We start from the raw sequence: 23,829 nt of genomic DNA, 5'->3' as shown, positions 1-23,829 counted from the left end.
CCCACCCCCAGCCCCTCCACCTCTGCACAGAAGAGAGAGAGAGCACTGTATGCATTCAGAGGCTCCAAGAGACCCTGTGGCATCAGAGAGGAGAAAGGGGCAGGGGAGGAGAATTGATTTGTTAAAGAATGAGCAATCACTTCAACCTTCCCTGGAACCCTCTTACTCTCTCATTTCTTTAAATTAATATTTTTGCTTTCTTTGGCGCTGTCAGCATTTTTGAAGAAACAGATCCTGAGGCAGGAAAGGAGGCCAACCAGACTCTAATTCAGCTGGGAGGGGATCGGTCAGCTTCCTCTCGTGTGGCGTGTTTCTGACGTATCTGCTGTGGGAGGCGTCTTCTTTGGTGGCAGCCCCCTCTGAAACCTGTGACACAGTGGCCAGCCCACACTGAACCTAGTCAAAGATGCTCTCTTTCTTTCCCACTTGAGTAACAGTAGAATAAGGCTGGATTTTTTAGAAGGACTTTATGAGGGAGAGGGAGAGGAGGAGGAAAGAAAAAGTTTATCACTTACAGGAAATAAAATAAGGAGCTGGGTTCAAATCCTGCACTTGAACCCTGCTGCCTGTGTGACCTTGAGTTTCAGGTTCCTCATCCATAAAATGTGAGAGATTGGGTTCAATTACCTCAGAGGCCCCTTCCAGGTTTAAATCTGCAACCCCGTGACCTTCAGATTCATAGCCACAGTGTCCCCAGTGGTGACCCTCCCAGCTCCAGCATTTAGCAAGCCCCCCATGATAGGCCTTGTATTTATTTATTTATTTATTTGCGTGTCGTCTCCCCCATGAGATTGTAAGCTCCTCACAGGCAGAGACTGTCATTTTACCTCTCTTTGTATCCCCAGAGCTTAGCACATAGTAGGTGCTTAATATTTGTTCACTGATTGCCATCTGACCTAGCCAACATAAGCATGCTTTGGTTATAAAACGTGATGCATTCTAGATCCTCTGCCTCCCAAGCTCCTGGTTTCTCTTTCTGGGTACGGCCAGTGCCCTCCCTCACCCTTCCACCTTTCAGAATCAGGACTTCTTGGGGGCCACAGTTCTACCATATTGGGAGTCTAGGCCCTAGACTGATTGCATCACGGGGAGCCTCCCCTTTAATCCAAGGAAGACGAGCAGGTTTACGATAGCCCAAGGACAGTCAGTGTCCAGACAGAGAGCAGTTTGTGTGCATCAGTCAGTCCACTAACAGAAGTACCTGCTATGTGCCAGGCACACGGCTAAACACTGGAGATACGGTAACAAAAATAAAAACAGACTTGACTTTGAGGAGCTTATCTTCCCAGGAGGATATAACGGGTGAATGTATAGGCACATACAAAGCTGGTACCAGTAGCTTGGGTGAGGTGATCAGGGCCAGGGGAGGAGCAGAAATTAGGAGAAGCTTTATGCAGAACAGTCTAGAAGGAAACCAGAGATTCTAAGAGGCGGATGTGAGGAGCAGCCCAGCCGGCACAGGGTCAGCCAGGGACGGAGGCAGAGGGGCAGGGCCAGGAGCATCCCCACCAACAGTAAAGGAAGAGTCATTTCTGTGCAGCTTAGCTTCAGGAGGACAGAGGGGTGGGCAGTGAGGGCTGAAGAGCCCAGGGAGGGACTGTGTGAAGAGGACTGCATCGTCTTTCCAACAGCCGTGGTGGGTCTAGACATTGATTCATTGACCGTTCTCCCTGGTTACACAGGGGTCAGGCTGTTTAAAGGGAGTCTCAGGCCTGGGCACTTGGAGAAGACCAGCTGATACAAGGCCTCCATTTGCAAAGACTGTAGGAGTGAGCCCCAGCAGGCTGGAGTTCAGTGGGACTGGTGGGTGTGGCCGGGCACCATGGCGGTAGTGGTTTGGGAGACAGCAGGGCGGGGATCTCGGTTGGGTGTGTGCTGTCGCTCTCCCCTTTTTGTGGGACTTTGCTGCCCAGCCTAGTGGGTTAACTGGAAAATGGTCGGCTATCTCTTCCCAAGGGTGGGGACTCTGGTGTTGTGGTTTACACCTGGAGGCCATAAGGAATGAGGGACCCAGGGCCTGGGGAAGCTGCCTTCTGGATGGCCCCCATGTGGCAGTCTCACTGCCCTGCCACGACGTCAGAAGATACCCAACAGCCTATGTCATCTGGCAATTACTGACCCTGGCCTAGGTGCATAGCTCAGGCTCTACAGTCCCCTTCCCTTCCCCTAGCCCGTGTGTTCAGTCACATGGGACTAGAGGAAAGAGGGCAGGTTGCAGAGTCAGAGGGCCCAGGTTCAAACATGCCTGATTCTTTAAACCTCCCTGGCCCTCAGTTTCCTCTTTTATAAAATGGGGGGGTTGGTCTAGTTGGCCTGTGAGATCCTTTCTAGCACTGTCTCTGATGTTATGACCTGTGGTTACTGAGTGGCCTGGGGATGAGGGTGTCTGGTGTGGACTCCATGAATTGGGTGTGGACTCACTGGGTCTGCTGAGGCCTTGGTGGGTTGAGGTGGACCTGGGTTTGGTCCCCTGCTCCTTCACGTGACCCCTCTGCCCTCTCTTTCCCTTGAAGGTCATTTCCAGGACTTGCTGAACAGGTCGGAGCGGGCGCTCCAGGACACATTCCCCGGCGCCCACGGGGACTTGTACAGCCAGAACTCGCGGCTCTTCAGGGACCTGTACTCAGAGCTCCGCCGCTATTACCGGGGGTCCAACATCAATCTGGAAGAGGCGCTGGCCGAATTCTGGGCGCGCCTGCTGGAGCGGCTCTTCAAGCAGCTGCACCCCCAGTATGTGCTGCCAGACGAGTACCTGGACTGCATGGGCAAGCAGGCGGAAGCCTACAAGCCCTTCGGTGAGGCGCCCAGGGAGCTCAAGCTCCGGGCCACCAGGGCCTTCGTAGCAGTGCGCTCCTTCGTGCAGGGCCTGGGCGTGGCCATTGACGTGGTGAGGAAGGTGTCCCAGGTGAGTGCCCAACACAGGTGCCAAGCACCCTCCCCCACCCCTGTCCTCACAGGTCCTACACCCCGTCTGTTAAAAAAAAAAAAGCGCCATGCACATCAGTGAATCAGCAAGCATTTATTAAGCACCTCCTGTGTGCCAGGCACATGGCCTGAAGTGTGATGGGCCCTGCCTTCGGAGAGCTTCCATTCATCAGTGGCAATCCTCAGTGCAACATGGAGAATACAGAACCAGGCACAGTGTCACCACGGCTGCCCTTGTTGGGGAGCCTGGAATCCTCTCCTAACCCCAGTGAGGCACCTATGGAAGACTTTATTACCAGATATTCACCATTATCATCCCATTACTGTCATAAGGGCAGCGTGGGAGTGTGGAGAGAGAGTCGGCCATCCTGGCTGTGGGGCTCTGGGCCAGTCCCTGACCCTCCCAGCATGCCACACAATTCCCAGAGGAGATGTCTTCATGAGGCACCTTAGAAGTTACTGAATCCAAACAACCCCCCATTTTTACAGCTTGGGAGTGTGCTATAGTGGATAGAGGTGTTCTCAGAGTCAGAAAGCCCTGGGTTTGAGTGCTGCCTCTATGACCCCAGCTGGGTATCAGAAGCCCAGACAACAAGTCCCCACTTCCTTCGGTGGGGGAGTTTACTATATTAATGTGATCCCAGTTGGGGTAAAAAAAGAGAAGAATATGCACATGGCCAATCTAGAAAAAGAAGGCAGAGGAGAAAGTAAAGCCTGATGATAATTGGTCACCCTGGAAGGTATCATTGTGTCAATCTGGGGACCTCTCCCAGTGGGTAACTCAGAACCAGAGATTTGGAGCTGGCAGGAACCTCAGAGGTCACCTCTCCCTCCTTTTACAGATAAGGAAACTGAGGCCCAGAAAAGGGCAAATGAATCATAACATCATAGATCTGGAAGCAGAGGGGCCCTCTGAGGTCAGACCTAACCCAAATCCTTCTTACAGATGAGGAAACTGAGGCCTGACTTTTTATCATCCCAATGGAATGTATTTGAGGACAGGACCCATTTCATTTTTGTCTTTGAATCATCTGTGCCTAACACAGGTGCTTACAAAATGCTTACTTCATTTTCACCGGCTGTGGAAACGCTCATTATCTGTCCTGGGATTTGTAGGACTTCTCAGAAAGGCCAGTCGGTGTGGGCTGCTAGCCCCTTTGGACACAGAAGAACCGGTGGAGACGATTTCGCTTGTGTGCTAACCCTCTGTTTCCCCATGAAGGGAGGAGGCCAGGCAAGGATGGGTGTATGTCCCCACCTCCCTGGCTGAGCAGCTGGGACAACAGTGGTCAAAGAGGGCCCCTGTTTCTCCTCCCTTCAGCACCTATTGTGACATGAGTCCCTAAGCGGCACCATGGTTGATGTGCCATACCTAGAGCATCTGTCCTCCCTGTCTAGGTCTCCTGGGACTAGCCATGGGCACTTGGCCCAGCCCTGACAGGCCCATCTGGAGGTCAGCCAGGAAGTGGGAGAGGGAAGTAGAGACCCAGAGCACGCAGTAACTCCAGTTTGTCTGGACCCATTACGTACCTGCCCCTGGGCCCTCACCCAAATCCTCCCACCCTTCCCTCCAGTGTCTGTCTGATAGCCGGATAACACTCCTTGATTCATGCACAGTCTGGTCAGGCACCTAGGGTCCACTGGGTGATGGTGACCCTGCCCTTCTGCTTGCAGGTCCCCCTGGGCCAGGAGTGCTCTCGGGCCATCATGAAGTTGCTCTACTGCTCCCACTGCCTGGGCGTCCAGAGCCCCCAGCCATGTTCTGGCTATTGCCGGAACGTGATGAAGGGCTGCCTGGCCAACCAGGCTGACCTGGACACCGAATGGAGGAACCTGCTGGGTGAGACCACTTGTTGTAGCCCTGATCATCCCCTCCTGGCCCTTCATGCTGTTCTCTTACCCTGACATGAGACCGCACTATACTCCCCAGGTTCCACGGGCACCTCCATCTTCCCTGCTACCCGGGCCCCTGGAGTCCCTTCCGCTGGACCTTCACTCCCCAGCTCCATCTCATCCCACCCCATTATTCCAGGCTGCCTTTTATGCCCACATAGGAAATGAGACCGAGCTGGGCTGTATCCTAGATCACAAGGATAAGGGGTTCCTAGAGCCCTCTTTGAAAAAAAACCTTCCCCTGCCTCAGTTTCCCCAACCATGGCTCCTGCCCCCTGCCCCCAACAGAGTATCACTGAGGATAGGACTAGGCACATATCTGGCATTGACAGTATGTGTGCTGAGTATAGATTAAGGGGGTGATGTTTACTTAGGAGAACAAGAAATGGGGGACGGCAAGGCAGGCTTTAACTTGCCTGGGTCTGGCTTTTTTTTTGGGTCCCATTCATTTGAGACCTGCAGCACCTCCTTCCAGGCCCTGGTCTCTGATTGACCCAGAGGATCCTCTTCTTAGGCTGTTCTTTGGGGCCGCAGGGGAGATGCTGCCATCTTCGGAGGAAGGTCCAAAGCCCAGCATGGCCCCATGCCTACTGAAGAGCTGTGTTTGTCCCCTGCCCATTAGGCTCTCTGACCTGGAGCCAAGTCACAAGACAGAGAGCCTGTGGGGTGTGTGTCTCCACCCCCCTTAGCAATCTCATGAAGCTTAGGGTCTCCTCAGAATAATGTTTTTAACTACTTTGAATACACAGGATTACAAAGGAAACCAAAGGTGGGTGAAAATAAAGATGTCCTTTTTTACCCCATCCAAGTTCACAGATCCCCCAGGTTAAAGACCGCGCTCTCATTAGGTTCCTTATTTCCTCACGCCCTAAGAGAACGTGTAGGGATCCTGGCAGAGCATAAGCTCCCCCACTGACGCCTCGGATGTGTTCCCCCACAGACTCCATGCTGCTTGTGGCTGACAAGTTCGATGGCCAGACGAGCGTGGAGAGTACAATGGGGACAATCCACGTTCGGATCTCAGAGGCCATCACCGCCCTCCAGGACAACAAGGACACACTCACAGCCAAGGTGGGGATGCCTGCCCATGGAGGGATCAGAAGGGAAGGGTACAGGGAAAGGCTGGTCTGGGTTCAGGCCCCACCAGGCCACACCCACATGGATATACATTGAGGGTTCCAAGGACAAAGATGGCGCTCGGCATGGTCACGCCTCCCCCCAGAGCACCATGTACACAGATGATCAGAAAAACACAATTTCCTTCCTCCAGAATGGGCCACAAGAGGCAGGCTGATTATACGCCCTTGGGAGGTCTCAGTCCCCCCCCCCCGAGGCAGCCCCCTTACCGCCCACAGTGGTCAGAATGGGCTGATGGGCATTGGCAGAGGGGGGTCACCAGGCACACTAACACCGACATCAGAAGTCTGGTAACACCAGAATTGCTGATGGGTGCCCGGAGAGAATGTTTCCACACTGGGAGTTCTCACTACCCCATAAAGTCCCAGTCTGGGCCTGTGCATCCACCTCTACTGGTGTAAGGCAGGATGTGCAGAGGAAAAGCAGAGGTGCTGCCTCCAGGAATCACTCCCCAGAGCCTCAGTTTCCTCATCTGTTAAATAAGGAGGTGGGACCAGATGGTCTCAGAGGTCCCTTCAAAGCCAAGTCCAGAATGCCCTCCCTCACTTGTGTCCCCTCAGGGAGCCTAGCAGAGAGTTGGGCAATTACATCAAAAGAGAGGCAGTGATGGAGTGGGAGAAGGAGTAACCGTGGGACATCTCCTCACCTCTTTGTGGGGTTTTCTCTAGGTTTTTCAAGGCTGTGGAAATCCCAGAGTGAGCGGCAAGGCCCCCGGCGGAGAAGAAAAGAGACGGCGAGGGAAGCCTGTCGCAGAGGAGAAGCCCTCGGGGGTTGGGCTGGAGAAACTGGTAAGTACCTCCCCCACCCCGAGTGCCAGACCACATGGGCAGCCCCACGACGAACCTGACCTCGGACATGCTGGGTAGTCCAACAAAGAAAGATGGCAGCACTTCCAGCCATCACTCAAAGCTCACTTCCAACGATGATAACAGAGATAATCAGAGTGAGCATTTACAAAATACTTTTGAGATTTGCAAAAAGCACTTTTACGTAGATTATCTTATTTGATCCTCACCACAGTCCTGGGAGGAAGGGGCCATTATCATCCCCATTTTACAGATGAGGAAACTGAGGCCCAGAAAGGTAAAGAGACTTGTCCAGTCACTTAGCTAATAAATGTCTATGGTGGGATTTGAATCTAGGTCTTCCTGAGTCCAGCCCTTTATCCACTATAACACGCAGCCTTCTTCACTATAGCTAAATGGGTACTTGGCTGACCCTAGGCAAGTCACTTAACCACTGTCTGCCTCAGTTTCCTCGTCTGTAAAATGGGGGTGATAATAATAGCACCTACCTCTAGGGTGGTTCTGAGGTTCAGATGAGTTAATATTTTTAGAGCAGCTCAGTACAGTTCCTGGCACATGGTAGGTGCTTAATAAATGCTTATTTCCTTCCTGCCTTCCTTCTTACTTGCAATCAAGCCTTTATTAAGCACCTGCTGTGGGCCACTGTTGCATTCTGGGTACTTCTTGGGCAAGACCAGGCCCCAGGCTGAGAAATTCATTCTCTTCAGGCTTGATCCCACCCCACTGTTCAGACTGCCCCCGGGGCCTCCTACTGCCTCTCCTGTGCCTCTCCTTAGGTCTCAGAAGCCAAAACCCAGCTCCGGGATGTCCGAGACTTCTGGGTCAGTCTCCCTGGAGTCCTGTGCACGGAGAAGGTGGCCATGAGCTCAGCCTTGGACGAGCGCTGCTGGAATGGAATGACCAAAGGGCGGTGAGGAGCAGACCGCCCTCCCCCATCCAAAAAACCCTTAGCTACACGGACTGCAGCTCTCCTGACCTTCCTGGGACCTGCCTCTGCCCTTCTGCCCCATCACTTTCTGCTTTTTTCCTTTGTTTTGGGGAGGCAGTCAGGGTTAAGTGAGTTGCCCTGGGTCACACAGCTAGTAAGTGTCAAGTGTCTGAGGCCAGATTTGAACTCAGGTCCTCCTGACTCCAGGGCCACTACTCTATCCACTGTGCTGCCCCCCACTTCATATTCTTTCTTCTTCCCTCCTCTTTATCACCCGTGTCCTGCATCTTCTATCCAAACCCTGGGCTGGGATAAAGCAGGGAGAATGGAAGGAGAATAGCCCATTCCTTCCTTTTTCTGTTAGTATTTTTTACTAATCTTCCCTCCCACCACCCTCACCTCATTGAGCAAACAAAAAGAAAACAAATCACTCAATACATAGTGGCAAAGTCCAGAGCAGTTTCCCCCATGAGCCACATCCGAACACGGCCTCTGTCTGCATGTTACATTCATCCCTCAGTCCATGGGGAGGTGAGGGACGTTTCTCCTCTGCGTTCCTCCGGCCCCCTGGTTTCTCTCTGCAGTGATCAGGGTCTTCAGGTCTTCCCAAGTTGTTTCTCTCTGCGAGGTCATCACATCCATTGTCTTCCCAGCTGTGCTGTGCGTGGGGTCATCAACATCTCCCCAGTGAAATTGCCTAGGCCATCATTTCTCACGGCACAACGTTCCTATGTTCACGTGCCACCAATCTGGCTAGTTCTTGCCTGCCACAAACAGAGCCGTTGTGACTGTATTTTGCACAGATGGTATATCTAGGTCAAAGGGCATGTGCGTGACCCCCTTTTGAGGCCTGAACCCCGTCCCACAGCCTTTGGCTGCATGATCATAGATTCTTTAGAGCGCTCAGTTTAGGGTCACGTGACTGCCACTGAAATCCTGGACTTTGGGCAGGCCACTCGTGGCCTCAGTGTCCTCCTTTATACAATGATCCAGCTGGACAGGGTGGTTTCTAAGCCCCCTTCCGGGTCTAAATCGAGGCAACCTCTGGGCCCAATTTTCCTCATCTGTTAAGGTCAAGGTGTTAGATAGACAGGCGGCTATGCATCAGCACAGAGGAGGCTGCACTTGCTCCCAGATGACCCGAGTTTGAATCCCTCTTCTCCTACAGCCATGAGACCTTGGACAAGTCACTAAAGCTCTGGGCTTCAGAGCCCCCTTCAAGCTGTCAAGAGTCACAAAAGGTCCTCGCCTCTCATCTCACTGAGCACACAGGAAGGATCCCTCTGGTGACTCTAAGTGGTATATGTCCCCTTCCTCCCTTCCCTTTCAGGAAGGCAGGGTTCAGACGTGGCCATACTTCATCACCTCCAGTGCCCACTGAAGAACATGGCGCTAGGCACGAGAAAGATATGATCCAGCCAGGGGTGCAAAGAAAAGAAAAACCATCCCTCCCCTCAAGAAGTTTACATTCTCATGGGGGAGACATCGCATACAGAGAGATACAGAGTAGATGGAGGGTAGCCCTAGAAAGAAAGGCATTTGTAGCCAGGGGGACCAGGGGAACACATAACCAAATGTGTTGGGCTAATAATAATAGTTTGCAAACCTTAAAATGCAATATAAATGCTAAGAGCATTACATATATTTAATTTGATCCTCACAACAGCCCTTTAAGGTTGATGCTGTTATCATCATCCCCACTTAACAGATGAGGAAACTGAGGCTAAAAGTGACCTGTCCGAGGCGGTTCAGCTAATAAATGAATGAGGCAGGATTGGAATTCAGCTCTTCAGGACTTGAGGGCCTACCTTTGATCCACAGTGCCAGCTAGCTACAACACAGGGTGATGGCTAGAGAATGAAATGGGACAAAGGGCAAAATCAGAACAGGCGTAAAGAGGTGGTGTGTGTGTCCCCTGTGCCCGACAGGTACCTCCCTGAGGTGATGGGTGACGGCCTCGCCAGTCAGATCAACAATCCCGAGGTGGAGGTAGACATCACCAAGCCCGACATGACCATCCGGCAACAGATTATGCAGCTCAAGATCATGACCAATCGCTTGCGCAATGCCTACAATGGCAATGACATCGACTTCCAGGACACCAGTGAGTCAGAGGTCGGGGCTCAGGACGGGAGAAGGTGGGGTCCCAGGCCTGAGAACCTGAGGGGATGTCAGCCTTTGTCATACTCTACCCCAAGAGGGTCAGTGTGGAGCAAGCCTTGACATGGTGCCACCTGAGAAGTGGGAGGAGTCCCTAAAATTGGGGGGGGGGTGGAGTGTCAGCTGGATCTAAAGCGGAAAGAAACCCGAGAGGTCATTGGGTCCAGCCCCTCTTTTTACAGGGGTGAAAAGTGAGGTCCAGACAGGTCACACTAGTGAGTGTCGAAGGTGGGCTTGGCTCTAACCTTGACCCTGCTGACTCCCAACCTAGCACTGATGTCCAGAGGGAAAAGGGCTCAGGGCTCCTGCCTCCCTCACTCCCCTGCCTCCTTTTACAGGCGATGACATCAGTGGCTCAGGGAGCGGCGATGGCTGTCTGGATGAGGTCTGTGGGAAAAGACTGAGCAAAAGTCAGAGCACGAGGCAGCCAGAGACCCACGCCATCCCCAAGCAGTCAGAGCATGATGGGAGTGGTGCCCCAGGTTGCACCCAGCCTTCCTCCCTCCTCCTCCTCCTCCTCACCCTAGCCCTTGCTGCAGCATGGTCCCTAGGGCGATAACCACCCTGCCAGCAAAAGGGACTACGGCCGAGGCCGGCCTTTGCCAAAACGGACAGACGATATTTGATTCATCTTGGCAGACGGCAAAAACGCACTTGAGCTCAAGGGGAAGGTCGGTGACTGAGAGTGACCATGGCCCCGGACCCAGGCAGGAGCCTTCAGCCGCTCTGACTCGAGGGCCAGTGGCCACACCTGGTTGTTTGTTTGTTTGTTTTGGTTTTTCTGTTTTTTAATTTCATTCTTTTCCGGGGGGGCTTCACGAGGCTCTCTGGTTGACGGGAAGATGACGCTTCCCCCAAAGGATCTGTCGTTGGAACACGGGCGAGCAGCAGCGGTGATGCTGTGTAACACATAATAGCCCGAATGTCCAGCAGTAGAGGGAGGCCAATCATGGGAGAGATGACTAGAAGGCTGAGTTTGAAAGGTCACTGCCCCTTGAGAAAGACAAGCGCCTGTGCCTTCCCTCCCTCCAGCGTCCCTGCAAGCAGCCTCTCCTCAAGTGGGGAACCAGTTCACAAGCTTATCCTGAGTCCGGGCCTCGATGCAAAATCCTGCCTTCAAGATCTCAAGGAAATAAGTCTTTCTCCTTAGTTTTTAAAGCAGTTGATGGCTCCCTGCCCTTGAGGTGCCCAGGAGTGGGAATTTTATGTTTTGCATGAGATTCCAAAATTTACCCAAGATCTCAACCAACGCTAATCCACAACTACACTTCCATGGCTTACGACACGGAACAAAAACATGAGGCTGCTGAGTAATCAGAACCCCTCATTTTGGGGTTTTTTAAACTGGAACCAGTGCCCTTTTCTCAATGAATCTGACTGTCAAAGGCTTTATTTACACATCATGGTTCTTTGTGATATTGTGATCCAATCCAGTGGGTCCAGGGGGAGCTAGAGAAAATGTCACCATTACTGTATTTGGGGGCTATTCTTTTTTCATTGCCTGACCCAGAAGAGAGCAGCATCTCTGCCTGGCTTCCTGGGAGCGCTAGCTGCCCCATCCTCCATTTCATAGCTGGGATCACATGGGGCAGAAGCCTTTCCTCAGGTCCCACACTGGGTCAGCTGCTCTTAACCACCCCGAGAAGACAGCTGGCCTTCTAGGCCACACCAAAGCATCCTCTTCAAGTTATCATTTTGGTTTTACTTTGTCCTGTTGTTCTGATACTCCATAAAACTTCTTACTTGTCAGGTGGGAACTCGGATTTTGAGTTTTCCTTTTATTATTTTTGTTTAAACATATGTAGAGAGAAAGATATCTATTTACCATCGGCAGAACCTTGTCCTTCATAGGGCTCCAGGGTGGTCATGGGAATCCATGGGTCAGCAAGTCCTATCCTGCAAGTGTGACACAGAGCCCCACAAGACCTATCCAGTGAAATCATGATGGAATTGTATTATGTTACTCATTGGTCTGATATTGTGAAGATTTTTTCCTTTTTCTTTTTTTTCCTCTGTGGAGAGGTTGGGGCAGGAAGGTAGAACCAAAATGCTAGCTATTACAGTTAAGGGTTTTTTATAGGCTTGCATAAACTTTTCAATACTCCAAGTCCCATTTCCATCGTTAAGAACATTTTCTTGGAATTATTTTTCAAGGAACTTTCCTTTCAAGGAAGACATAATAGAGAGAGAGTGAAAGAGCTGACCTGGGAGTCAGAAAAATGGGGATTCAAGTCCTGCCTATGAATTCCTCAGCCAATCATCAATAAATAAGCATTTCTTAAGCGCCTATTCTGGGCCAGGCACTGTGCTAAATACTGGCATTTTTCTAAACTTCGTGGCCTTGGGTAGTAACCACAACATGCCTGGGCAGTTCTAGAAACTGAGAATTAAGAGATCAGCGGATGCATTCCCTACACTAATGAAATCACAGGCCCAGCCCGTTCATTTTCCCCCAGCCTCTCCTGAATAATCAAGCCTCACAAAGTCTGATGAGTTTAATGGCCATTCTGAGTCAGGGCCCCTGTAGACCAGGAACTTTTGAGAAGTCTCAGTGTTACCAAGCAACGTTACAAGCATCCATTGCTGCAGAGGAGAGGACTCCTCACGGAGTCCTTCTTCAAGCACAAGCAGAACGCTGCCCATCGGATCCCTAATGCTGCATTCTCATTGGTGCTATCTGTCATCCTTCCCCATTCACAAGGCTCTAGGCCCTCAAGTGATTGTGTTTTCCCATTCAGGCCCCAGAAGGCAGCCATTCTTCCCAAGGACTGTGTTTACAACCCACCACCATTTTGGTGCAGTGTTATCCTGGCCTTTTCATTCCTTTAAAAAAAGGACCTTGCCCTGAGAGGGCATCAGGACCCAGATGCCTAAGGCAGAATGGTCCCTTCCACCTACCTTGGGATAGCATTTATCTTTCCCACTACTCTGGGGAAAATAAACCTGATTGCCTACTCAAGGGTTTTTAAATGGGACCCACTGTTACTGATAAGCGGGGAAGTGGCTATAAACTCACAAACTTTGAGAACTGGGAGACTTCCAGCCCATCCAGGACAAGAACCTTCAGACGTTCTCCTAGAGGGTCACATGATCAATCTTCATTTAGTGACCATTAGTTATTGGTATGAATATGCTAGCTAACAGGACAGCTAGTCGTTAGAGCACTAGAAACTCAATGGCTTAGAAAACAGATTTACAGCTGGAAGGGACCTCATCTAGACCTGTCCTTTCATTTGAAAGTTGAGTAAAACTGAGGCCCAGGGAGATAAAGTGATTAAGGTCACACGGGTGGCACATGACGGAGACTGGATTTTTAGCTAAAAAAATATTTTTGCTCAAAGGCTCAGGTTGGCCTTACCTGGCCTGTGGTCACATGTTGAAGAGCTGGGCCCTGATCCCCTCATTGGACTGAGGGGAAAACAAAGTCCCAGAGAGGGGAAGGGATTTCTTTGTGATCACACCTGTCACCTCTCACAACACAGACTGACCTTGCTGGTCTCAGGACTCACGTCCACCAGGTCAAGGCTTACCCAATACTGACAGTCAGCAGGTTGGGGACATCTCAAGTCCCCAGACCTTCAGTCCAGGGCAATCCTCTCGGCCTCCACTCTACTTCACAGGGAACAAGTTAAAATCCCTAAAGTGCTGCCTATCATTGCCTTTCCCACAATTCCATTTCATGACACTGTCTTGCTAAAAAATTAAAATAGCATCACTCAAACACTTGGGGAGGTCAGAGAGTCACAGAACAGGGAGATATCTCGATAGTCATCCAGACCAGCATCCCAGACCAACGGTCTCCGTATGCAGACTCTCCATCACCTCTGGGAGAGTCACTCCCCTCCCAGAAGATTCCCTTCCTCCTATTTGGAACCTATGATATGCTATGGTTCTAGGACCTCAGAAAATCTCATTACCCAACCGGAGCTGGTTTTGGTCATGCAAAAGCCAGGGCCCCATATATGAATGAACAGACTGCCTTCAGGCCGGTCTCTCCCAAAGCAAGATATGAGATTACTGCTTGGTTAGGTTACAGCTCGCACTGAGAAGGTAAACCACAGGCCCCAACAAAGTGTGTCTCATGATTCTGGCCTTTGTTAGGTTAGGCTCAGGAGATGGGAAGGAGTTCAGAGGCCATCTAGTCCAATGTCACTTTACAGATGAGGAAACTGAGTCTTAGGCCTCACCCAAAGTCACATGGAGAGTAAGCATCAGAGAGGGGGATTTCAACCCAGGTCTTCTGACTCCAGAGTCAGCATCCAGTCAATAGATCCACTTTTTGTGCTCAGCCGTTAAAATCATTCATCAAGCATTCATTAGGCACTTACTGTATGCCGGGTAATGACAACAGGTGTTTTGCTGTATTCCTTTTCCCATGCAAGCAGCCTAGCCCAAGACAGTCCCCCATGAGGGGACACCACAGAAGAGGTAGAAATGCAATATCTATCCTTCCACAGTCCACAACATAATTTGGGAAAAATATATCCAAGCAGTGGTATGTCCCAAAAGTCTTACCAATTCTAAACTTTAATAATCATTACAGCTTAAAACTGAACTAAAACTTTTGGGACACTATCTGTTTCCACCAAGTGGGTTGAGTTGCACATGGCCACAGGCCTTTGGGATCAGACAAAAAACATAAAACTTTTGCCCTTAAGTTAAAGTGCTGTTACCACCTTAGCAAAGGAGACCACCGGAGAGAGAAGTTCATTGTGATTTAAAATAAATTAAATTTAAACTTCCATCCCCCAAAATGGAAAGTCAGGTGCCACTGAGTTCATTCTGACCACTGCTCAAAGCCACAATTTCTATGTGTCACATTTGGGATGAAGGGGTGGGGAGGGGTCAGAAGAGGATTTGAGGGCACAGTTGCTTACCATTTACAAGTCACATAACAAACCTTTTGTTTTCTGGTGGGCTTACTAAGGGATAAGGACAGTTCAATAAAAATGTGTTAAAAGCCTCCAAATTATTCCTTTGCTTTTGAAAAAGAATGCATCTCTCTCTCTCTGCAAAATGAAGATTTACTTCACTCACTGGCAAGGCTGGCCGATTAGTTATAGATTTCTTTCTGTTGCCACGGTACCTGTAACTATCTCGCACTGTTTGTTGGAAGGTGGAATATGTTCTTTGAATCCTTGTATAAATAAAAAGGCTGGAGACTTACTGGACGCCGGTGCCACAACCTCTCACCAGAGTTTCCAAAGCCTTATTTTGTGTTTGCCCAGCCATGTGACGACACTGAGGTCATGACCTCACTGTTCCTGCTTTCGAGTTAAACCTGGAAATATCACTCATGCTGATGTCCGTGTACTCGCTCCATGCTCTGAATGAACGAATCCCTGCTTGTCTACGAGCTCACTTTCTAAATGGGGGAGACAGCGCACGTAGGAAGACTCAGATGCAAGGCAAATGGGAGGAGGGGGTCGGAGATGGACAGAGCACAGCTGGTATCTCAGAACCTTAACTGTGTGCTCATACGGGGCATTCAAAAGCGGTGACGTGACCTTAAACTGGGTAGATCCATGATCAATCACCAGTAATCAAATTAGCACTTCTTAAGCCCTGCAATGGGGTGGGGGTTTACAAAGACAAAGAATCCCTATTCACAAGGAGTTTACATTATAATCGAGAAGAATAAATCATTACATGAGCGTGAATACCCTTCATGGGGTTTTGGCACCATCTAGTTCAAGCACCAAAGCTAAAACACAGTCACTGTTGTTGCATCATCAAAGCTCATTTTCCAGATCACCCTGGCCCTACGTTCTTAGGATCATACATCTAAAGCTGGAGGGGGCATTAGGAGCCATCTAACCCAACCCTTCCATTTTACAGAAATGGAAAGTGAGGTCACAGGAAGTTAAGAGATTAGCCCAAGGTCACAAAGGTGGTCCTAATTTTCAAATACACTGTCCCATTCACAAAAAAAAGAAAAACAATAAACAACAAAAATCTGCTTCAGATTACATGCTGCACAGTAGAATTAAGAACCAAGGAGAGTGACTTGCCCAAGGTCACCTGGCATTAAGTATTAGGTAGGATTTGAACCCGGATCCTCCGACTCTCCAGTTGGTAACATTCTTTCCATTACACCAGGTCACCTCCTGTCAATGCCAGGCCTTGCGACCTTGGGCTCATCACCCAACCTCCTCTTCTCCTTGAACAAGTCAGCAATAGCTACGGCATTTATTTCTGTTAAGGCTACACTAGGAATATTGCCACACAAAAGCATGCCAAGACTCACTAAGTAGGGTTTCTATGTCAGCACAGATGCTTAGATGTAATTGTGTTGAAAGGGTGGTACAGTCAGGAGAAATATCTCCCATTCACTGTCATGAAAATGGAGACATCCTTTTTGGAAGCCAGGCTGAATACAATTAACAACTCTGAATAATGATTGTTAGCAGCCCTGAGAAGTGGGAAGCTAAGAGAAATATAAAAATCGTCTGATCCTTCTCCAGCTCCCTCCTCCCTCTGCCCCCCCCAAAAGAAACAAGGTGGGCAGGGAGGGTTGTATCTTTAGGACAAGTGGAGGATGAGGGAGAGAGCAGAGCTGCGGGGAGATGGACACCAGGACAAGGGGAGCATGGGGAGGAGGCGAAGCACGTCAACCCGATTTTCTTGTTCTCTCAGTCGACAAAAATCATCTTCAGAATGGGAAGGACAGGGCCAAAATGGTTAACAGGGAACCAAGAAACCCAACAGGGAGAGGATCCCAGAGTGCCCCCGGCACACCTCAAACAAGCCCAGTCACCTCGTCCTGACAAATCCATCCCAGGGTACCGAGAGAATGTGGCGGCTACAGCTCCCTGAGCTGCTGTCAGGCAGGGCTGACAGACACCGGCAGAAAGGCCCTGGGACTGGAGATGGGCACGCGGGCCGACTGTCAGGAGGGGAAGATAACGCATAGGTCACGCAGGCTACGGGCTGAAGAGCTCAAAACCAATCTCTGGCAAAATCCTAGAGCAGCTTGTCACAGGAACAGCTTGTGATCACCGACCCACGCCCACAGGGGTTCACCAAGAGCCAATCATTCCAGATTTCTATCCTTTCCATCTTTTCCCCCACAAGTTTACCCCCTGACACCTCCCAGATAAGACCCACTGCAGCTAACTATATTAATAGAACTGCTACAAGTCAGTATAATGTAGGCTTTTACCTAACCTCAAGCTATCCTTGAGGATAAGATAGAGAGGTGAGGCCTGAGTGATATTACAGTTAGGTGGTCAAGTGAATCAGTTATTCCCTTGATCACACTGGGCCTCAGTTTCCTCATCTGTAAAACAGGAATATTAGACTAGATGGTCTCTGAGTTCCTTGTTCCATGATCCTTCAACCAGTCTTTATATAGCCTGGTCCCCCCCTCCTCTGGCCCTGGTCCAAGTTGTCAATGCCCTTCTTAAACCACGGTGCCCAGCCCCAGGCCCAATACTCCAGTGCGTTCTTCTGTTGAATAATTCATCACATGCAGAAGTTGGTGATTAAGGAATCAATGTCAATCTGAAGGGTTTGTCTCCAATGCAGGGCCCAATTATTAAATTAGTAACACCTAGCTAGGAGGGATGGCAGAAACAACAGCTGAAAAGCTGAATATTCTGAATTAACTGGACTATACTAAACCAGGTGAGATTTAACAGAGGTAACTTGTAAAATCCTGCATCCAACCTCAGAAACCAGCTGCACAAATGGAGGTTGGTAGCAACGTCTTTGGAAAGTGGTTCAATGGCAGTGGAGGAGCCTTGGGTTTTTCATGGACAGCAGCCTCCATGAGTGTTAACGTGATCTTAGACTGCACTAACACAAAACCAAACAGGGGCAATGCCAGCGTCTACAAGAAGGAAAGTTATGGGCTTGCCACATTCAGCCCTGGTCAGACCCCAACTTAAGTATCACACCCAGTGATGGGCGTCACATTTTAGGGAGACCACTGGCAACTTAGAACCAGTCCAAAGGAGGGGGACCATGCAAGGGAGGGCACTGAAAATCCTATGATACAAAGACTGGTGGAAGGATCTAGACCTCAGCAGCCACCTAGTCCAATACCCCCATTTTACAGATGAGGAAACTGAGTCTTAAGGAGAGCAAGTAGATCATTAATAAGTGTCAGAGTTAATAAGTGTCCAAAGCCATTGCTCTTTCCAGAGTGGTATTCCCAGGGCTTCTTGACCCCAGGTGAAGGGTCAGAGAAGAAACAACAACATTCTGAAATAACCACAATCCTGAACACCATACTCAGAGGCTGTGTTTGGGTGTGTGCATAAGAGAAGTCTGGAAAGTGCCTGATCAGAATTTAGTGAGTGAACCCTCCTAGGCACGGGTGCCAATGACCATTGAGGAGGCACTGATATATAGGAGAATGGGGGCTGCAAGGGCCATGCGGGTAAGTTCCTAATTCTGAGGTCAGGATAAATATTGCCCTCCCTTCTTCTGAAGCAAAGCAAGTCATAACAGAATCAGAGATCACTGTACAGAAGAAACAGAGACCCAGAGAAATGAAGGGGCTGGGGACCACTACGGCACCAGGGGGTACCCCACTTGTTTTACCAGTGAGGAAACTGAGGCCCACTGTCACCTAGATAGGAAGCAGCAGAGCCAGCAGTGGAACCTGGCATCTCTGACTCTCAAGTTCACCATGACTTAACCCAGAAAAAGACAACGTAACATGAAAACACATCCTCTGCCACCTTGCCATCTTCCCAATAGGAAACACCAGCCCTTCTTTGTACATCAGGTCAGATGGAAATGGCTTATGGCCCCTTCAGTTCATGCCTCCATCCATGCCACTCTCCATCTGTGACGATGCACCCATTAGACAGAAAGGATAGCCACAAAGCCTACTCAGCACATACACTTTTCTTTAGTACCAGAACATCAGTTGAAACTGTAATTTTCCGTGTATGGGGGCGAGCTTGGGGGAGAAGGACACTCTTTTGGCTGTGTGAATGCTCCAGTTTTCAAGAGGCTTTTCATCTTCAGGTCAATGTCTTTTTTTGCGCTTTTCGGGCTGCTGTTTAGACCCTTGACATCTCTCAGGACTTTCGAAGCCATTTCTTTTCCCTTCCTGACCTCTTCCTTGCTTTTGGAACTGGTCAAAAAGGTTTCCCCTTTTACTGTCAAAGAAAAAAAACAAAACAAAACAAACTCTTACTTCCTCAGAGTGGTGTTTCCCCTATGGCTGGGAATGGATGGCCAGAGCATGGAGGCTCTGTCCTCTCTGACAAAATGGCTTTTTGGCCTTTCTCCCTGGCTTCCCTGCAACTCCTACCCTGGAAGCTCAGGACGGAAAGCAGGGCTGGCAGGGCAGCTGTATTAGTGCTATAGAGGGCATTCCCTATCACTAGACTTCCTAATCTGACCTAGGTTGGGATCAAAAGTAAGGGGGGACCCAGGAGATGGAGGGGAAAACTGTTAGGGGTGTATCCAAGGGCTCTCCACACAATGGCTATGATAATAGCTGGCTCTCATTGTTCAGTCCTGTCTGACTCTACAAGACCCCATGGACCATACCCTTCTAACCTCCACTGATCTCTCCAAGTCTCTCCAAGTTAGTAGCTCTCTAGTCCTTGGGTGAGCAGCCCATCACTATGGTCCAACTCAGAAACTGTCTTAACCTCTCTACCAAAACTCTTACCTTAGTGTTCAATATCTGAAATCCTCCCCCTCCACCACCACAGCCCCCAAAGCTCAGTGTTCCCATATTTGTATCTCACACTGACCACAGTGAATTACAGGGCCACTGGCCAAAGACAGGTGCCCAGTATCCAAACCTGGGAGCCAAAATCAGTGGAGACAGAATCTGGGATGCCAGCTGTGTGACACTGATTTCAGGATGGCATGATGTCTTAGATCCAGTTCAATTCTACAAGTACTTAGTAAGCACTTACTATGTGCTTATTAGAAAGGCAGTGTGGTATAGTGGATAGCCTCTGAACCAGGAAGACCTGGGTTCAAGTTCCACCACTAACACACTAGCTGTCATTTAACCACTGCACATTCTAGATCTAGACAATTCCCAAAGATGATCCATTGTCGGAAAGGTGCCAACCTGCATTTGTAGAGGGAGTTTTCTCTGTGAGTTCCCTTGACCATTAAAATCCCTTCCCGTATCCCAACATACTAGATGCTGAGGATTTGTTCCTGCCCTAAACAAGCTCACATTTTACCAAGAAAACATAACCAACAATGGTCCACAGAAAGTTGATTTAAGGAGACAGTATGGAAACAAGGCATAAAAAAAAGCCAACATAGGGTTGACATGAGGAAAACCTTCCTAAGGAGAGCTGTCCAAAGTATGATGGACAGCCTCCCAGAAGGACCTTCCACCTGGAGGTCTCCAACCAGAGGCTGGATGGCCAAGCATGGGCCATGTGTCAGTAACAGGGATTCACTCCTTTACGTGCATGGGCTAGATGACATGTCCACTAAGGACTCTTTCAACTCTCAAATCTGGTGATTCTGTGACATAAGGCAGGATGAATTAGGACGGGGCTAAGGGATAACATCTATGTATTCTAAGGAAATCTGAGGAAGGATCTGAGGTTTCACAGCATGAGCTGAGCGGCAAGCAGGACACTGCTTCCCTTGTGGGCCTCGGCAATAACATCTTATTTACTAGACTCACAAACCAACCTAGGACACTCTGCATTGAAGCCTGAAATTCTAGCTGGAGCTTTGAAGAAAGAAAAACACAACACTCCAAATATTCAGGGAAATTGGGATAGTGTCCACCCACTCAGGTCAACAAGAGAACAGAGATGTCTTTACAAACTGAATCTTCTCACTAGCTATTTCTGGCATAGGAGGCTTTAAAGAAGACATGGTGTTGGGAACCAGTGAGTCCTGGCCTTCTGGGCCAATCAGCTGCTAATCATGACCCCGAGGGCAGAGTCCAGCAGGAAGCAAGCACTAAAAGATCTAAGCCAAAAGTTCTTACTTTAGGGCCCATGAGCTTTGGATGGGGAGAGCATGAACTCTATTTTCACTAGCCTGTCATTGAAATTTAGCTTTTCCTTCAATTGTTTTAAAACAGGATTCTGCAAAGGGGCTCCCTGGGCTTCTTCAAACCACCAAAGGGGTCCATGACACAGAAAAAGTTGAGAATCCCTGATTTTAAGGCAGGGGCAAAACTTTAAGGGCTTTCCCCAGTACCCAGAAGGTACCTTTGACTCTCAGCTGTATTAGTTAGGAGGACCTGAGGTCAGCCAGAGAGTCAGGACCCAGGGCATGGAATACCCCATCTAAGCTTTGATATAAGTGGTTGGCATTTTAACAGCAGCTCAATTTTAACAGCAGCCAAGCTAGGGAAAAAGGCAGATCAAAAGAGATTTGTGACAGAAAACACCAGAGAATATGTCAAAAGAAGAGGCAGAAAGATATTGTGAAAAAAAAAAAAGAATTTGAAGTTACAGGACCTGGGTTTGAATCTTGGCTATGCCATTAAGCACCGGTGATCCTGGGCAAGCTTAGGACAGTGGACAGGGCACTGGTTCTAAAGTCAGAGGACCTGGGGTCACACCCTACTTCTGCTGCTCGCTCCATGTGACCTTTTAATGAATCTCCCAGGAAGGGGTTGGGCTGTGCGGCCTCCAGGTCCCTTTCAGCTCCAAGCCCAGGATTCTATGATCCCAGATCACTTACCCTCTCAGCCTCAGTTTCCTTCACAGTAAAAGCAGGGCATTGGGCTAAATGGCCTCCAAGATCCCTTCCAGTTCTAAATCCTGTGCTTGCAATCCAATGAATGTCTACTGAAGTATCAAACGGGTTATAAATCTCACCCAGTTTAAAAATTGAAAGTATGTTGACTTTGTCTAAGACACTAACTTGCTGGATGACCTTGGCATGGCCTAACCTCTAGGAAAGGAAAGGACTGGACACTAGATGACCTTAAGGCTTGCTCCAGGTCTAATATTTTTAGGTTTCCATTTTTAAACAGACCTCAATGCCCACCACTGTCCCTGCACCAATCACCATCAAAAAGCTGCCTTGTCTGCACTCTGCTGGTATGTCAATGTTGGCCTAGCTGTGGCACACCTTGGCTTCTAGACTGCTTATGTCAGCTACAGGGAAAAGTGGAGAGAAGCCCCATCTTTGGAACATGGACAAAGAAAGTCCACATGGAGATGGCCAATGAACAACAACGTGCTTGGAAATTGGGGGTGGGGGTGGAGAGGCAGAGAGCCTGCCTCCAGGAAGTCTGACAGCAGACAGAGGAAAATAACCTAACGCTTATAATGCAGATGCCTTGCTACTCCATTCCCTGCCAGTCTGGGCTTCCAAGAAGCTAAGGGTTGTTAGAACAGGATTCCAACCATTTCCACAGCAGGACTGCATAGGAAAGAGTGGATACAAGGACAAAATGTATAACATCCGCCCTCAAGGAGCTCACATTTTACACGGAATTGACAAAGCATTTATTAAGCATCTACTGTGTGCCAGGCACTATGCTAGGTAATGAAGATTCAAGGACAAAAATGAGACAGTCCCTGCCCTCAAGGAGCTTACGTTCCACAGAGGAAACCAACACATACATGACAATTGACAAGCACTCGTTAAGCACCTACTATGTGGCAGGCACTATGCTAGGTAGTGAGGCTATAAGGACAAAAACATATAGTACTTAGCCCCAAAGAGCTCACATTCTACACTCAATTGACAAGCATTCATTAAGAACCTACTATGTAGGATACAAGGACAAAAATGAAACTGTTCCTGCCCTCAAGGAGCTCACATTCCGGGAGTCGGGGGAGGCAAATGTCATTTATACTGATAATCAATTAGCAAGTATTAATTAAGTCCCTATTATTTGCTAAGCATCATACATCACTCAAGGAGCTGACATTCTATTAGGGAGAACAGCACGCCCTTCCATAAGTCTGTATATACAAGGTTCATACAAATTAAAACGTAAAGCGACTTGGGAGGGAAGGCATTAGCAGCCATCAGGAGGGAGACATGCAGGCCAGCCCAGAAAGAGGCTATGGAGACCAGACATGGCGTCATGTGGGAAGAATGAGGTTTCTGTACCATAGAAGGGGTGAAGGGAAACAGTGGATGTAGGTGAACTACAGAAAATATTGCTCAAGCAGGTCCTGATTATCTACAACTGGATAAAGAAAAACTGGTGCCAATCCAGAGCCTTTGGAAACAGGGCTGGATACAGTAGAGAGAACACCAGCTCTGGAGTCAGAGGTTCTGAGTTCAAATCCTACCTCTAACACTTACCAACTGGGTGACTTTGATCAGGTTACGTAACCTTTCTAGGATCTGGTCTCCTACTCTGTAAAATGAGAAGGTTGGACAGCACTAGTTCTAGGATCTTATACTGTGAAGTCTCTTCCACTCTTTGGATTTCAGTTTCCTCTTCTGTAAAAAACGAGATTAGAGGACAGGATAGTAGAAGGAAAGAAAGAGAAGATGAACAGGAAAGGCAGGCCAGAAGGTTGACAGAGAAATGATACAGCGGAGAGTTCTGGGTCTTCAGGCAGAGGACCCACGTTCACGTTCAAAACCTATCTCTGATACTTACTTTCCTGTGTGACCTAGGAGAGTCACCTAACTCTCCTGAGACCTCATTCCATGCTCTGTAAAATAAGAGATCATTGGCCTCTGGGGTCCTTTCCTCCTCCAAGACTGAGCTGCCATGAACTCAAACTGCTTAGGTTTGCATGACCTCTGCCTTCAGACAGGGACCATGAGAGTCACGTAGGGGGTGGTAAGGCAAAACCCGACCATGGACTAAGCTGGTGTTCCCATTAGCATTCTAAGATAATGACAGGGAGGGACACAAGGGAATCCCTTTAACATGGAAAAGGTGGTTTTCACCCCCCTGAAAGTGCCACTTCTAAAGTCTGGAGACCAATGCTTTTGGAATAAAGGATGTAACCCAAAAGTTCTGGAGAGAGAGAAGGGGGGGAGGGGGGAGAGGGGGGAAGAGGGGGAGAGAGAGAAAGTGGGGGGAGGAGGGGGAGAGAGGAGGAG

The 23,829-nt window shown here is 49.2% G+C and overlaps 3 protein-coding genes across 3 annotated transcripts in view; 2 read left to right on the top strand and 1 right to left on the bottom strand.

The window, feature by feature from the left end:
* LOC144457604 (uncharacterized) overlaps positions 1-2,602 on the top strand; it is a 191,428-nt gene extending 188,826 nt beyond the window's left edge. The window contains exon 5 of the mRNA XM_078155434.1: positions 2,514-2,602. Coding sequence (XP_078011560.1) covers positions 2,514-2,534 — 21 coding nt within the window. The 3' untranslated portion in view covers positions 2,535-2,602. The remainder of the gene's footprint in view (positions 1-2,513) is intronic.
* LOC110221191 (glypican-1) lies at positions 2,542-15,041 on the top strand. Its single transcript, XM_021005584.2, has 7 exons — positions 2,542-2,905; positions 4,600-4,765; positions 5,759-5,889; positions 6,624-6,743; positions 7,538-7,671; positions 9,618-9,793; positions 10,188-15,041. Exons 1-7 carry the CDS (start codon positions 2,762-2,764, stop codon positions 10,406-10,408), a joined length of 1,092 nt encoding a protein of 363 aa, XP_020861243.2. The 5' UTR covers positions 2,542-2,761; the 3' UTR covers positions 10,409-15,041.
* A 3,649-nt stretch (positions 15,042-18,690) lies between these two features.
* The window catches only part of ANKMY1 (ankyrin repeat and MYND domain containing 1), a 149,803-nt gene continuing 144,664 nt past the window's right edge, over positions 18,691-23,829 (bottom strand). Inside the window, 1 exon segment of the mRNA XM_078154702.1 lies at positions 18,691-18,962. Within this exon segment, the coding sequence (XP_078010828.1) occupies positions 18,724-18,962 (239 nt within the window). The 3' untranslated portion in view covers positions 18,691-18,723.

Source organism: Phascolarctos cinereus, unplaced genomic scaffold (assembly GCF_003287225.1).
Source record: "Phascolarctos cinereus isolate Bilbo 61053 unplaced genomic scaffold, phaCin_HiC Scaffold_5;HRSCAF=322, whole genome shotgun sequence".
NCBI classification, from domain to species: Eukaryota; Metazoa; Chordata; class Mammalia; order Diprotodontia; family Phascolarctidae; genus Phascolarctos; species Phascolarctos cinereus.
This window is presented reverse-complemented; position numbering and strand designations above follow the sequence as displayed.